A 17,199-nucleotide genomic window follows, 5' to 3' on the forward strand; every position below is an offset into this window, starting at 1 on the left:
TTGTTTGTAATTTCTTTGAGTGGTTTTGTTTACAAAATAAAATAACCCAATGGAATGTAGTAATTTTAAATGCAATGGCATGATTGGTAGGATCGCCCTACTGCGCTGATCCTTGCTTGGCGATCACAGCTAACGTATCGCGATCATGAGGTTTTCGGGCTTGGCAGGCCAGGCAATGCAGCCTAGCTGGATCAGCCACTTTTCCTGACAAGTCGGAGCGAGATTTGAAAAATCAAGCTCCCGGTGAGGTTTGAACCCACGACCCTGGGCTAACCAGGCCCGAAGATCTACCAACTGAGCTACAGGAGCTCAGTCGCTCAGTCGTTTCACGGGGTATATTGTGGCCAAGGTACACTGGTGCGCAAGCGCACAACTTGCCAGGCAACCTTCACATATACGTAGGGGATCTCTACCACCGTATCAGATCTTGCTTCGACTTGTCAGGAAAAAGTGGCTGATCCAGCTAGGCTGCATTGTCTGGGCTGCCAAGCCCGAAAACCTCATGATCGCGATACGTTAGCTGTGATCGCCAAGCAAGGATCAGCGCAGTAGGGCGATCCTACCAATCATGCCATTGCATTTAAAATTACTACATTCCATTGGGTTATTTTATTTTGTAAACAAAACCACTCAAAGAAATTACAAACAAAGTGACAGGTGCGCTTATTTTTTTTTTACCCAATGGAATGTATTGAGTTTATCGCCTGTATACATTATCGCTTAGTACAACAAGTTGCGTTTAGTTTTAAGTAATAATAAAATTTGAGTTTATATTTGAGACTTTGGACAATTTAGTATTTTTTATCAAAAACCTGTAAGAAAATAGCAATAACGTAATAATATCCGCCTTGGATGTCTTATAGCTGAGAAATATTCAACCTAAACAGAGAGTTTTATAAGAAATTAATTATATATGTCTCCCGTTGCTGCCGCACAAAAACTTGGTTCCCGCTCTCCGTGTGTTCATTCAGTTCGTCTGTAGACTTGTAACAACGTTCGGCCCTTTTGAAACTGCTGCAACTCTCTCGTCGCGGCCTTTAATAAAAACCTTACGACACGTTTTGTGAGAAATCCTCTCCCCTTACTGAACTTCTCCCCATAATATTGTAAAAAATTTACAGAAAGTGGTTCTTTTGAAAAATTTTGACACATTTTGTTGGTGGGGTTTTTGACTCGCGACTCAAACATAGAACCTAAAAATATCTTCGTGATGACACACAATTTTTTTAAACATTTTTAGACTGAATATACGTTATTTCTTCACAAAGAAATGTGTACACGACGAAACACCAATCATACATTATTAGAAAGTTATTTTATCGGTGTAGCATTTTCCGACGCACTGCATACAAATTTACAGGTATGCATGGGAACCTGAACCAACCTGTTTTAAATATATTGCCGCGACTTTAGATGGTGGCAAAACTGTTTGAGTGCTTAAATAGCTTAGTACGGAGTCAGAGATTCACACATATCACGAACTTGCGAAAAATTTAAAACTCAGTCCGAGTGTTTTTTCCCGTTTCGTTCCAACGTGAATCAACGGGACATCCTTTCAATAACGTGCGAAACCGGTTCAAGGGACACCCAGCATGTTGTAACAAACACCCGACGCGACGCGATCGAACAGCAAAACGCAACACGCCACATCAATCGCGGAGGCGACAGATCCCAATTACGTGCAATTCCACCAAACCACTTGACAGAGCTTGTCAACATGTACAGGGGAGGCCCAGGGTGTGATCCAAAGCCGTTTAAATCCGCGTTTTCCGGGCAGTTCCTCCCACCAGAGGTTAAAGACTTGATTTCCTGTCGTGGAAACAGAACCGTCAGTAGTGGCTCACACGTGTTGTAAACAGGTGATGGCCGACCGCACGCGGGCTCCACGACGATTTTGATTAATGGCGCCCTTTCGCGTGCTGCAGGGTCAAGTTTTGACCGGCAGCGACTTGATTAATTGACCGCCCCGTCGGAACTTTTTGCGTCCGCCCAGGCCCATTTTTGCGGCCTTGAGCTGTCTCTGCGTATTTACATTTGTGGGACTGTTTCATTTGTAACAGAATTTATCAGTTTTTATGAACGGTTTATGACCTAAGGTACACGTAACTAAAAGAGAAGCAGAATAAATGTTCACTGAACTCACAACATTTTAAATTTAAACCTCCAGTGAAATGTCTTGACCACAGATTGTCCTCCTTTCATTTCCATCATTACCGGCATCTCACGCCCTTTGCGTACCATTTCTGATAATGTAAATATCGCGTCTCTCTTTGCTTCTAGATCCAATTAGGCCGAGCAACTCACGTATGATCGCGGCCAACCAGGCCAGACGATCGGCCTCGATAGTAATCGGGCTCAAAGCGATAAGTGGCGTAAAAAAAACTTTGACCATCGGGGCGCCGAGCAGGAAAGCCATAAATAACCGGGCGCTATTTATACGGCGGTCGAAGCGACAGCCCGGCCCCAATATTGTTATTGATTCCACGCAAACTTCGAGTGTTCAATCGCAGTCGTGTGTGGAGGGGCGACGGAAGCTGTGTCATGCCAATGGCCGCGGCGTTGTAGTCAGCACGCGCGCACGTGAATGGGTTGTTTATTTGTGCAAGCCCGGAGGGACGCCTTGCTTCCTACGTTGGTTGTCGCGCCGATTATTCTCGACACGTCGGGCGTCCGGTGAGGCACAACCCTGGTATACGATCCTGGCCAACATCGACCGCGCCACTGTAACAGTAACCCTCATTGGGAGCGGGGACTAAATCACGTTCCTGTAATCAATGCCAAGCCCTTGTCATTAACATCGTGGCAGTGGGCAACATGCTTCTGTTTATATGTCCGACAACAAAGACTTTAACAACGAAAATTTATTGAATAGAATAAATAGAAAAGACAACGAATAAAAAGGGAAGAGAAGAGAAAGGTTCGAGTCCGAGTGGTAACGATGGCTTTGCGTGGAAAAGCGATAACACGTTGCAAAAAACACCGTTTCTGTATCTGATTTAATGCAAGCCAACAACTGTATGTTGCGTACGGTTGCCAGTTTCGAAAGTCATTTTTCACCATAAACGTCGCTGACTCGGTGTACAAATCCCAATACACACAAATGCAAAACCAAAAACAGAATGATTCGTCAATATTTCTGAGAGTATTATCGATAGACACCAAGCAATTGTGCGGAATCGCAGTAGCAATTTCTGGTAGAAGTATCGACGTTGCGTGACGTCAATCGCGTTAAGGTTCTGCGTGGCGGACGAGTACATAGGGGGTGCGATGGGCGAAAGCAAGACGACAACACTCGGCGAGGAGACTATATTGCACATGACGGGAAAAACATATTACTCTCGCCCACCACCGAAACCAGGGAACTGGAAAATGGCCGGATGTGGATCCGTAGGAATGTGTGTGGAGCAGCGGTGCGCGCAACATTTTGAAACTTTTTTCCGTACCGGGCTCAACTTCCAATGCACGTTTTCTTATGACGAAGAACAGGGACAAGGCACAACGTGTGATGCAAAGCCCGATTCATCAAGTCCTATTTCTCTTTTTATTGTTGCGCTGTCGACGCGCTTTCGAGCGTTTTTTCGAGGTTTTAGTCCTGTTGCGTCGCGCATGCTCCGAAACTGTCGTCCGCCTATTTTTCAGCAAGGACGGAATAGTCGGTGGATCCGATGGTCGCTCGGGATGGGTGGCAACCTCCCGGGGCTCTAGGGTTCCTTTCCCTTCGAGATTCGTTGATAAGTCTTTGTTTTTGGACATCTTACTGCGCCTCGAGCTTTTCTTCCTGTTCCGCCTTTTTCCTCCTTTCTTCTTGTTCTTGCGTTTATTCTTTTTAGCGCCGCGCGATGAAAACTCGACGGCGGTTGTATAAATTCCAGATGGGGGCAAGGTAATTTCCAACTCCCCTGTTAGAATCCGTGTAATGTTCCGGCGAATTTCAAGCTGGTAGTCTCTCTTTGCTGGCTGGTCTGACATTGGTCTTTGGGCAGACGTGGACACAGCAGCCCCGACATCGTCCCCGGGGAATTGCACGGTATCCTCTTTACCGCTCATGGCACCCCTGTAGGTGCGGTTTATGTAGCCTTCGCGAATTTCCTTCCAGATTTTTATTATCTGGGGGAATTTGAGTCTTGGGCTCACCCCTTTTCGTTGAGCTAGTGGTAACTTCATGAAGAGGATTTCGTCTTCGCCGATGGCAGTCCGATCACCTCGTTTCGGTTTACCGTTTTTTTTAAAGGCGACGTACCAGCTGGGGTGGCGCAAGTTGCTGAATATGTCGTAGTATAGCTCGGTCAAGCGTTCGGTAAAAACGCACAGCTTATTGACGCGCTTCTGCAAAAGCAAAGGAAGTTTTAGTTTGTGAACATACATCGTAACCAACGCTCGGTTGAATAAATTTACACGAAAAGCCTTATTTTGAAGAACTGATTGAAGTCTTGTTAGGTTATTTATGCCCAGTTTGGACGAACCATACAACAGAATGACGAATTTTTTTCAGAAATGAGACAACCCACTCCGAAAATCGCGTCTGAATTTTTCAAACAAACGCGACGGAAGTTCGCCGCGAAATATTACATAAGTAATGACCCACTTTTGACGAGGTCGTGACTAACCACCCACCCACGTCACCGATGACGTAGATGGCTGTTTGAGCATAGGTGCGAGTGTTGATTCCATTGATCGCTATCGGTGCGCGCTTGTCACTGGTTGGTTGTGTTTTGTGCACAAAAGTTGAATCACTCGGGCCGCGGGAGAGCCCGGAACCCGCGCGTGGAAACGGCTGATGTCCCAAAACGCAAAAACTTTCATCGGAACCTCCGCCCTGTTTTCATTGACTCATTGCAGTGTTAGTGTGGCTGGCGCGGGATGTTTTTGGCGGGATGAATTTTCTGCGCCATTTGGATTATGTCATATATTTGTCCAAAGTGATTTGGTCTGATGAATAAATGAGACAAAATGTTCAAGTTTTCCTACACACACTTTTAATTCCATTGTGGACACCAAATGAGAGAGTGCTTCTAACGGCATTTGCCTCACTATGCATACGTAGGTTGCCGAATAAATGTTCTCACTTTGCGATGAGAAAACGTCTAACCCGGGCGGCAAAGTACACTCAGGGCAATCGGCGCTAACTTGGTGCCTGGTATTAAGTGACGCAGTGGCCCGGGCCTGGAATGCTATTAAAAACAACCGTGTCGCGCCTGCAAAAGCTTCACGCGCCCGCGCCATTAAACACTGACACGTTTTGGGGGTTCCGCGAGGACTCCGGAGGGCAAATCAACTGCTGAAGCGGCGACCCTTCTGAATGTTGTTTCAAAGTCGGCCTTGAGGTTTTGTGCATTGTCACGGTTGTTAGACGCCGCTGTCGCCCCTGGGGCATTTGTTTAAAGAAATGTCGTTTCGTCAAACGAGCAATCGTTAGGGCGTGCGACACCGCAAACTCGCATCCAAGCGGCCTCATTCGCAAGCACCTGTCCAGTGGACAAACAAAAGACTTTTCAAACCCCTGTGACTAACCGCCACACTCGAGAGGTTAAAGCAGCGTCTCACTGAGTCTTGGAAGGGTTAAGAGGAAAACTAACTAGCTTATTCCCACATGTATAAACTAGACGGCGACACGCGGAACTCTCCCACGGTTACATCACGCCTCGAGTTTCACGGCTATTAAATCTGGCGCGTCGCGTTTGATAATCACGCATGGCTGACTTTTGTCAGTCAAGCGCGTCGGTTTTCGCACGATTCTTGCGATCATTGATTTATCTGATCGGCCGAATGCGAAATGGCCGGTGTAATTTGGACCGCGTAAATTTTTAATGTGAAAGATCTGAAAATTTTACTTTTCAAAGCAGGTGGTCCAAGGGAGCAGTAGCGTCATATTAAGTTATCCGTTATATAAGGTTATATAATTTAAAACTAATTCAAGTAGTCGGGGTAGACGACCCCTCTCTCTCCCCGTCCCCTGGGTGATGGATGAAGGTAGTTTTGGTTTTGAGGACAATTTGCATTTCGTCGAAGCCCGCCCCCATGGGTGATGTGGTTTTATACGTGACTTTGGTGTTGGTACAAGACCTTAAAATTGGGCTTTGAAAACTCCAGGCCACCCTGATTGGGAGACATACAACCCTTGGTTTTAACGTTCATTTCACTTGTATGTAACCGCGCGGTTACTTCACAGCACAAAATAAAAAGTAAACGCTATATTACGTTTAAATTTTTCTTACCTTGATCTTCCGACCGATCAATCTTCCCCGTTTGTTCATGCACAAGTAACGTTTGCTGTGTACACCCTTGATCACGATGTGTCCCCCGAATGAGTACGACTGGAAGGCGAATTTTGCTGTAGAATAACAAAATACTTGTTTAAGTAAACTCACGGAAAAGATCAACAAATCGGCAGCGAATCGCTTCTGTGAAACAGATAGCGGGCAACAACTTGACAGCTTTAGAGGCCGGTTCGCCGGGCAGTCGACCCCGCTGACAGGTGTATCATTTAACCGACGTTTGACAGGCCGCAACAAATAGTGCAAACGCGACGACAAAATGCCCGTCTCGCGCCGCATCGAACAAATAAACATGCGGGCATCGTATTTTTCCGGTGCCCCATCGCTCACCCCCCAGTGACAGGCGCCCTCTGCATACGACAAATGATCGGAGGGCGTCAAAGTTACACCATCGCCGCCCCAATTCAAGAAAGTGAAAAAGATTGAAATTTGAACAGCGACGGTCGCGTGGGCAAGTTACGCGAATTATGAGGTGTGTTTACTCACATCACTCTCGCCCAACCGTTTGTTTGTTTTGTGACTTGAGCTGAGAATTACAGACAAAACGCATCACTAAATTTGGAAGAATCGCTTAAGTTTGCAACGTAACACGGAACCGCTGGTCTTTCCATATCCTTTTCTGTCAAACCATCCCGTTTTATATTAGACATTTGCTAATTAAATCAAGTTTTAACAAAACAATTTTCTAGGAATTTAGGTCAAATAGGGTAAAATGGTAAATCGGATCACGTTTAGTAATGTTCCACTCCCCTCGCAGTGAAAAGACAGTCAACGGTCCATTAATCTTTCGGGCTCTCTAAAACATGTCCGACTGCTCGTGACTCTAGTTCACGGACAATAGAATTCCCACAACCTAAAACCGGCGGCCCGCGGAGACTCGCAACCCCGGGACAGTTGAAGACGTTTGTTGGTAATCAAATGTTAACAGCTCGGACAATCCATCAATCGCTGGAATCCGAAGTGTCAGAAAGGGCCTTGCGTTAAATTTCGGAACCGCACAAGGGTAGCCAACCGAGGGCCGACGTTCGATCGCCAAGGAAATTTGTTTGTTTGGCGAGATTATTCACATGATGAACATCTGTTTACTACCTTTCGACTGAATACGTTGTATTTGCAACAACTGTCGGTGATAAAGTTGAAAAAAAGACAAATTTTTCAGAAAAACCACGTTTACTGCATTTCGATTTGTTTTGTTACTTAATATAATTGAATCATTTGTATTGATTTGATAACATTCTCACCTAAAGGTTTTTTTTTACTATAAACGAACTTATAACTCCTTGGTTGCGTTTTCAGAAACACCCAACTAGCACAAACGACAAGAAATTGCACGTAGTTAATTTTCTTTGGAGCCGCAAAGGTGCCGCAGGTTCGCTAACGTGATGTTGAGGTTTCCGGCGCCGAGATCAACAAACAGTGATGCGGTAAAACTTAAACCGATGTTTATTTTCAGTATGAAGGCGCGCTGCTTTCCGTCCCATTTGATCGGACCCCAAAAGACGGCTTGAAGCTTATCGGTTTTGGCGATATTGACATGCAAATCTACCAACCCAAATGTTACTAGTCACACCTGTTTTATCTTTGACCTCAAAAAAACGGCTCAAGCACTTGATATTTATTTGCGCACGTAGTGCAGAAACCCGACAGTTGAATATATAAGCTGAACTGATCAGCAACCAACTTGTAAATATATTTTTCTTTTACGTGTCTGATACAATTATTCCTATTCAGATAGTCTCACCGTATTTGCTGCCGACCGTCCCGTTTGCATTCACGCGTTTTCCCTTCATCTGGACTCGCATCCCTGTCGTCCGCGAGTAAATCTCATAGTATCGCGTCGTAGGCACGCTCACGCTATCCATACCGATTTCACTCTGCAAGTGAATGCGTAGATCGTCATCGATCTGAGGAAATAAAAAATGCCTGTTGAGAACTGAGTAAAAACGAACAATAGTGATGTAGGTATAAAGTAAGGACATGAGGAGTAAGTATAACAAGGAAATATATAACAATGAAGCTATTGGCCACTTGCAGCAACCCGCGCAGAGCAATTCCTACCATAAAGTCGTTCGATCGCCACTAACATACCTCTGCCGAGGTGTTTATCTGCATCGGGCAACAAATTGGCAAAGATCTCACGTAATTTCGACAATCGCCGTTTGTCGTTGCAATTAGATTGCCCCAGGAGGGGATTACAACGTGACGCGTCGACAGAACGCGATCTTGCGGCCCGAGCCGAGAAAAGTAAAAGCTATTGAACTCATACGGGTCCTCTCTACAAATAATGCAATCCAGACTGCATGCTTTTACTCGGAACATCAGAGTTGGTCAAACAACCCCAAAGGATGTGTTGGACATTCCGATGTAAACTCAAGAGCCTTCTCGACGGAGTACAATTTCAAGTTTTTAGTTTCTAAACTGGAAGAATCTCTTCCTAAACCGGGACTTCGGTCAAAAAACAGGATGCCGCTCCACATGTAATAAACCCTAAGCCCCCAAACAGGTAGAATTATATTACAGGATGCAAATGGCTCTACGCATAACACGGGTGCACATGATCCGGAGCCCCGCGGACAAAATGGTGTCCCACTGCCCTTGTGCTTAGAACGACACAGAAGGTGATGTTTTGGGGTCGTTGTAAGCCCGACGGCCCCGTTTCGACCCAAGAGAGCTTTTCAAATCCCCGGGTTCGAATGAGGTGACGCCTCGACCAAGCACAATGCAGGCCACATTTGATTTGCAATTTACCCAACACGGGCCCCTATTCAGTGGGCCTGCGTCATCAGGGACCGCCTGACGTACTGATCCCCGTTCTCACGCCGACACCACGTCCCCCAGGATCAATAATCGCACCCCCTTGTCACGGCATTGTCTCGATTCTGACCGTTAGGATTTTGTTAAGAAATCGCAAACATAATAACCGCCGAATATGTGGGTGTTTACGTTTGGCGATGCACGCGCAACAGGCAACGGGCAACTTTTCTAATCGAAAGTTCCATCATCTGTATTGCATACCGTACCTGAAAGAGGTTTCCCGCAAGTAGGAAAAGACGTTCGTCGCCACCATTTAACGAGAAAGAAAAAAACATTTCGTCCCGCGGCTCATTGTGACAACTAATCATCACGGCGGAATGTGAGGGCGCATTTAACCCACAATAGGCGGCACGCGCGGGGGCCGTAACCCCGAGGCGAGAGCCTTCGGACATACTTGCTACAATTATCCGGGCGGTTGGAGTGGTGACTGTTATGTAACTCGGCCGTGAAGGAGGCAATGGGAAATATGACACACCGGGTGTGGGTAGCAGTTGGGAAAGTTAATTGCCTATGCTCTCTCCTATTTCGACCGTCCCCATGCGGGTGTTGCTGGGGTACTGACTAAGGAAAGGGGGCGAGAAGTTTCGCTGCGCTCAAATGCCCCTCTACGGCCTCACGGGTCGGACGCGCGCCAGCACCGGCAGGACAAAGGTTGACGCCGACCAGTAGACGCCTAGTTGTAACTACGCGTGCGTTTTCAATACATAACATAAACTTGACGTTTTTGGTCAGGCAAAGTGTTTTCACCGTGTTGAGTAGTTTCCACGTAATTTTCTTTCATCCAATTGTGGTGCTCGTATTAAACAACAACCGACAAGCGAACGTCATGTTTGTGCACATTTATTCACCCCACAAGATTTGTCAAATGTTAACGTCGCAATCAATATTTATGCTGTGAGGTAGGAGGACACGCCATGATGGCTCGCCGGCTCGTTCATTTGGGTGCGATATTTATGTTTATAGATTGGCGACGTCAAGGCGATGGGGGTGACATTTTCAAATCAAACACCCAGAGCTACTGAGCGCGCCAAAGGTTAAAATTGCCGCGTCCGCCACGCGAACAAACCAAATTTTCGCGCGAGGTAACATCTGCTCGGCGCTGGTGTTTAAATGATGAAATATAAAACCGTTATTGCTTTGATGATCGGACATATAGGAACACGGCCCAGGCCACACGTCGGTTAATTGAAGGTGTGTTGTTATAGTGCCACTGCGACGGAGTTACAACACAACGGGAAAAAAGCGTGACCGTAATGTTCCGTTATGGCGCGGCGTGGTTGTACGTATCACAGAGTAAACCGTTTAACTTTGTGCCGATAAGCTCACAAAGCTTTTTGATAACTCAGTGAATTATTGGCAAGATTTCGGTGCCTCGTATTACGAAACATGTAGAGCAGTTTAAACTTAGATACTAAAATGCTAAACTGAAGTCGCCAAAGAACCGTTGCCAAACCGTATCTTGTCCCGGGCCATTTCGTGAAGGAAGCAAATTACTTGCGCAATAGGACCTAACTGCCGAAGCCCCCGCTTCCGCTGTTCCCTTTGAACTGAAGGCTGTACAGGAAGCTGACCGCGTAGTTTATCTCGAATATTAATCGGCTATTTTGACTGGCACGGGTTTACGCGACGCCTGAGCCCACTGAAGCGGCGTCCGCTTTGGGGTGAACAGCTTTAAACAGTCCCAGCGCTTGAAAGTGCCGCTGGCAAGCAGCACGAGGGTCCACTTCCACGTTAAAAAGGCCCCCCGGTTGGCGTAGTCCCCTGGAGTCCGGATGCGCGTATTTTGGAGCGGGTGGGGCGATGGAACGCAAATAGCTGCCACCTATTACCCCACCGTTGCTTGTTCGGGACCCTCTGGATCGTGGCTTTTACGTTTTGTTCGGCCGTGGTGACCCCAACCCACTTCAAGGCCTGGCGGCACCCCTTCTGTGTATGTGTGATCGTTGTTTGGAGCACAAGATGGGCGGGGTATCGTGATGGGGTGGTGCAACTGCTTGTGTACAAATTTACGCCACAACTCTAGTAAATTTAAATTTACATTGCGGCGTATGCCGCCACTTGACTTTTCGGGTAAACAGCGCTGCGTTTGCCGCAGCCGTGTTTGCGGGAATGCGTGGATGTATTGTGGTTGTTAATGCGCCCGTGATCATCTTGACATGCAAAGTGAGAAATGTAGTCTTTGTATATAAAGTAAAAACCCGGAGCAGTCAAGAAACCGAGATAACAACGACGAAACAATTTACACAAGAGCTCGATATGGGGAGGTTTGATGAAGATGCCTTCGGGAGGAAGCATCGAAATATTAAATCCACACATCTGTTTTTCCCCTCAAATAGGATATAGAAAGTGCTAAGGTATCAGTTAAACGATTGCGCGACGCTCGCTGCTTGGATTTCTCACACGAGGGGAGTTTATACTGTATCAGTGCGGAGGACAGCTGCGTATGTCACAGGGTAAAAATATAACCTTCAAAAAAGGGTACCGGACTTCACTCTGAATGCTACATATAACACGGGATTGAGCTTGACTTTTAGGGAGGGCAAATAACTAACGTGGTGAGCGATTGGCGAACTAACAACACGAACAGAACAAGCAACGATTGTGGAAGCACAAAGCACAATCGCAACTGTGGCACATTGTCGAAACTTTGCCAAATCGCGACTTCGATGTGACGCAACACGAAACGATCCAACACCTGTCATTGGATACTCGCCCGGCACGCCGTGGCATTACTGGGGTTCGTTGTTGGCCCAGTGGGGAGAATATACCCATCGGCGGCTCCGTCTAACTAACAGTTAAAGCGTTTTCACCTGTCCTAGCTGTCAAAGGGCGCGTCAATGCAGCAGTTGTATTGTGCGGCACGTTTGCAGACAAGCCAGGGGGATTAGGGGTCGAACAATGTGTTGCATTTACTGTTGCCGTTACAGTGGCGCGCGAGCAATAGAAGGAAAATGCCACCCCGAGTGTACGGTGTGATCCCGGGTTGCATTAGCGCGTGTTCGTTGCATGCAAGGTAATTCCACTGCCTGCCACAATGCGAACCTAAAAACACGCCTTTTGTTCATTTTTGTCCATCAAGGCTTAATGGTAGTCGCTGGTCAGCGTCCTTAACTTTGCTGCAGGATACAACATTCTTCTTGGACTGGACTGGACTCGATCCCACATTGCGTAACCGTCCGTGAATCACCGCCTTTTCGGGTAGTGACTATCGACTGTGGGAACAGCCAGCTGCATCTATTAACGCTATCGCATTGCGATCGAATCGGTTTTATAGCCCGCATTCCTAAACGCTGCGCAGCACTAGTTGCTCCGAGCCGGTAAGGGGATACCACCCTTATGGCTAGCAACGACTTGCCAAGTGCAAAGCGATACAGCGGCTTGTCCGGCTATCTGCACGTCATCTTCGGACGGACGTGGGGCTCGGCGCGTTGGCATGAGTGAGCTTTGAGGTGAGTAATTAACACTTCGGGCTGGCGGTTTTATTGGTTTTCTTTGCCTTGCTGTGAAACAAATCGCGCTTACGTGAATTGTATTTTCCATAATACTGGGCGATTTAATTTATTCTTGTATTAATTTGAAACTTGCTGAGTCGTGGTGATACAAAATTTTGCACGGATAATCACAACGAGTGAAAACTAATTATGTTTTGTTTCGCGCATTGACAGAAGCAATGCCCATTGAACGCAGTCGAGGCAAATGTGTTTTTATACGCTGAGCGCTACGTCACCGACCCAGGTCCCTTTTATCCACGTGACGCAAGGAGCAAAATGACCTGACCGCAGAAATAACAAATTATTGCGTCAAGCACAAATGAAATGAATTGATTAGTTTGAAGAGAGGGAGCTAGAGGGAAAAAGTTAGATGGGACTGAAGCATCAAGAGAGTTCGTAAACATGTTGACGTGAAGGGAAGGCGCCGATTTTTTGGCAGCATGGGGTTTCCACGCCCCATGGTGACCCCCTGGGTGTAGTTCACCCGCCGATCTCAAACGACTCCCCGCACAATTACATTGTGACGTCATTTAGTGCTTTGTTGGAAAGGTAACTTGTGAACGACTGTTAGGCCATGAACAGGGATATTTGACATTCGCTCATTCTGCGTTAAAATGTTCCGATTATGTCAGCTTGGATTTTGAAACAATAATTTCCAAAATTTGATGCCCTCCGTAATTCTAATGTTAATATTGGCCTCGATGTCCGACCGGGGCGCTCAAAAAACACATCACGTCAGCGCGTGGACATTCGATCCCTTATCACGGAATTGAGAGAACAGCGGCAATTGACTCTGTGTCACCGGCGCAATCAGGCAATCGCTGAGCTGTGATTGCCCCGAATAGCGCGTTCGGACAAAAATGGACGATTACTCTTGGATGGGCCGAGCGAAGGGCGACGAGGAAAGATAGTTGAGCCGGCCACGCGTTTATGAATTTATAAATTATGTTTGAAGACACCGACTCCCCTTAACGCGTCTGCAAGATGGCTTAAGGAAATTACATATGGCACTGGAGAAAGGACATTAAGCGACATCATGTCGCATTCAGGGGGCTGCAAATGTTCAATTTCAGTTCTATAATGACGACCCGGGTTTACACAAGCGATGTGGATTCAAGATCTGGAAAATGTTTTGAAAAACGCGGCGAATTGAAAGAGATCGTTATGTCGAAATACAACATTACACCGCCTTTTCAAAGGGACAAAATACACTAGCTGTTATTTAAGGTCGTTGCATAACCGCCAAGAATTGCGACCATTGTCGGTAATTCATACATGGGGACCGTGAACTCTACAACGGGTGAGTTCAACAAAATAAACGTATTTCCCGAAGTGTTTACTATTGTAAAGCAACCACAGATAAAATAATGAAGAACTATAACAATGGCATTTCTTTCATTAACACTGGGTAAGCAATATTGAGAGTTCGGATTCGAATGTGGCCGCAATTTATCAGTTTCCCGCAGACACTTATCTGTGGCGATGGGAGTCTCTTCCTTCAGGAACGTGTCTACCTGTTATACTCTTATCAATTCGCGAAGACAGGAGCTGACTGGGCAAGATCCAGTGTAACCAACAATGAATTTACTCTTAGTATCAACTCGGGGACTCTTAGTAAGCAAATCAAAACACTATTTCGTGGGTATTACGTCAAAATAGATCGGAATCGGTTTTCATCACGGCATAAATATTCGTATATGAAGGCAAATATCCCCAAATTTACTGTTTTTTACGCTTTTTTATCCTGTAATTGTTATTTTTGTCAGTTACCTCAGATTACGTCAAACTTTTGCTTTGAAAAGGTTTCTACGTGCACCCATGGGTCCTAAACTCTCCCTACGTGCGCGACATAACAAACGAAATGACCGAAATGGAGACAGATCTCACCAAATTGCCGAATTTTACAACTTCCAACTGCGCCTGTTTCGATACCAAAGATCGCCGTCTGGGGGCCCGCAATTGTTCTGGGCCCAGCGCCCGATCGTAAGCGCCCAAATTGCCTTCGCCCTTTGGGGAACTAAAATTAGCGACAGAGAGTACCGGAGTTGCTCATCAAAGGCTTCGACACTGAAAATTGTAGCAGAAACTCATCAAGGTCGTTGGGGCAAGAGCCGACGCCCATTTGAGAGTGAAACGGAATTTCGACAACGGTTGTCGAGGGATTATGATTTAAGTGTTTTTCACTTAAAAATGAAAATCAACGCACTTCATATAACAAGCAAATCTGTACCATTTATTTATCCGTCATTGTCAGTCCTACAGCTAATAAAGATAAATTCAGTATCGCGATTATTCCAGTTTAAAAGGATAAGGGAAGATTTCTATCGTGGATCGATAAGTGTTTTAACTCCCAGTCAACAAAAAGCGCGCATTTCTCCGCGTAAATTAAACGGACAGCAATTGCTTTTACGTGTTTCGGATTTGGTAATGCGCACGTATAAAACCAACCGCGGGCCCAAAAGTGCTCTATTACTGCGTTCCTTCTCATGCCGCGGTTGTCGCAAGCTCCTTTGACTCACTCCCAAAATGCATTTCAGGGCGACAGGCTGATCCGTGCAATTGACATAATACCCACGTCTCCGAAACCACCCGCTCGCCCCAAATCTACGATTCAAGCTGTGTTTATGTATTCAAACGACTGAGGGCATCAATTACAGAGGTAACTTATAGCGCAGTGATAACTTCACGTGTCGGCATTTGTTGTTCAAACGTGCATTTCTGCGAAAGGTGACAGGAAAAAGGCGGGCCGGTGATGCAGCATCTGTCCGGTCTTTGATCCCCGAAACAGGCAAAGGGTTTCTATTGTGCGGGGCCCATATGTGCACAAGGCTGCGTCCGTTCTACAAGCAATTAGCGACCGATTTACCGCCTTTGATTGCACGAGCGTAGTAACGTATGTGGACGCCTGTGCGCGACAAACCGCGCAAAACAAAGCACCTGATACGGATCCTTCTTATCGCGACTATAACATATATTTCGGTAAAACACCGGGCGACCTCTGTTGCTGCCGACAAATGAATGCGGACAATTCTGTTGCGCTGATAACGCACTGTATGTGCTGCATAAGTTTTTCCATGTAAAACAGCAACTCAACATAGCAGTCTTACGGTTCGGTCCGTTTACGGTAACAAATGCTGCAGCAACATGACCAATAATAATTCTATAATGCGTGTATGTATAAAACTTATGTGACTCACGCTTTTCTTCCGTCGCTTCTGAAGACTGGGTTGAAACATCAGGAAGAAGATAAAGACTATCGTGAACCTGCAAACAAGACTGGGTTTACAAACGGTCGGAAAATCTTGAGTCGGATCAGATATTGCACAACGAATCACATATTCTGTATCGAACACGCAGCGCGCGTTTTAATCTTGTCGTTTCGCGGAATTAATGGTATTTCGCATTCGCGCGCCCGGAAAGAGACAAAGCCACTCAAGGCTCGTAGGCAAGCGAGCACCACATTACAGAAAACGCGCACACGACTGCACTCGTAAGCTTGAAATCTCTTCAATGGAAACAGAGGATTAACGAGCAAACTTGTGTCATTTTTTTCCTGCAGTAGGTGTACGCCCCCTTAAAGCACAATGCGTTTTACTGCATCTGGTAAACTTTACTTAAGCGCGGTGTTTTGCGTGATGTTTAGCCATTAAACGCAGGCTTGTGTGCACTCAGTTGGGTGCGCTTGATCGTAGAAAATGCCAGGCCGGTCACCCACAATTTCCTAAACCTTTGCAATAAAACTTAGCATGAAAATCAAAGGCAGGAATTATGGTTTTTACTCGATCATGTGAGAGGCCTCCCTTTTTCATCGCGGGCCGCGCTCCAGGATTTAGAAGTACTTCGATTATTTGACATAGGATCAAAAGCTAAGATAAAACTCCATAATTGACAAAAACTCAAAAGAAAACATGTATCAACATTGGCGATGACGAGAGACCAATGTGTACCGCGGCAAATTTCTGGTAACATCGCCATGAGTTCAACCAGAAGGATCCACTATCGCGAGTATGATGCTATCGCTGCGTATATCGCAAAGTACCGATCTGTTCGTGTATTTTGGTGCCATTCCGAATGAAACAGATATAATTTGAACGAAAGAACAAGCATGTGATTGAAAGCCGCAAATGCTGCCTGCAAAAGCTTTTGCCAACCATTTATTATCCGAATTTGATGTGCATTGAGGCAATGCGCATATAGAAATATAGGTTCGCACATGACCCAATGTTTGCATGCAACATGATGCACATTACTGATATCGGTTCTAAATATCGCCGCAGTCACTTTAAAACAATGATCAACAATATTTTGAAACTACGTTGATAAATAGTTATCGTTGAAACGGAAAAAATAAAAACACCTTAATGTACTTACATGTCACAAATGCTTCTTACAGAAAGCCAATTCCTTTGTTTGAAAGACATTATTTCCTCAGATTTTGTCGAACAAAGTAATTCCCGTTAAAAATCCGTCAAAGTGGAGGCAGTGCTATTTCTTCTAGTTCGATTGGTACGCTATTATATACTTGCAACACAGCTAGCTATATAAAATCTTTTCAGCTGCCAATCGCACATCTGAAAACAAAGCACAAAATTGCTGTAACCTCGCGCAAGTTTGCAACG

General features: G+C 45.8%; 1 protein-coding gene across 1 annotated transcript; it reads right to left on the bottom strand.

The window, feature by feature from the left end:
- Positions 1–2,852: 2,852 nt before the first annotated feature.
- On the bottom strand, positions 2,853–17,147 carry LOC145902441 (uncharacterized). The gene is made up of 5 exons (XM_082990410.1): positions 16,952–17,147; positions 15,778–15,844; positions 8,017–8,179; positions 6,216–6,331; positions 2,853–4,326 (listed from the first exon to the last, which is right to left on the bottom strand). Exons 1-5 carry the CDS (start codon positions 16,999–17,001, stop codon positions 3,523–3,525), a joined length of 1,200 nt encoding a protein of 399 aa, XP_082846536.1. The 5' UTR covers positions 17,002–17,147; the 3' UTR covers positions 2,853–3,522.
- Between the last annotated feature and the right edge of the window lie 52 nt (positions 17,148–17,199).

The sequence above is a fragment of the Ascidia mentula genome, chromosome 1, assembly GCF_947561715.1.
Source record: "Ascidia mentula chromosome 1, kaAscMent1.1, whole genome shotgun sequence".
NCBI classification, from domain to species: Eukaryota; Metazoa; Chordata; class Ascidiacea; order Phlebobranchia; family Ascidiidae; genus Ascidia; species Ascidia mentula.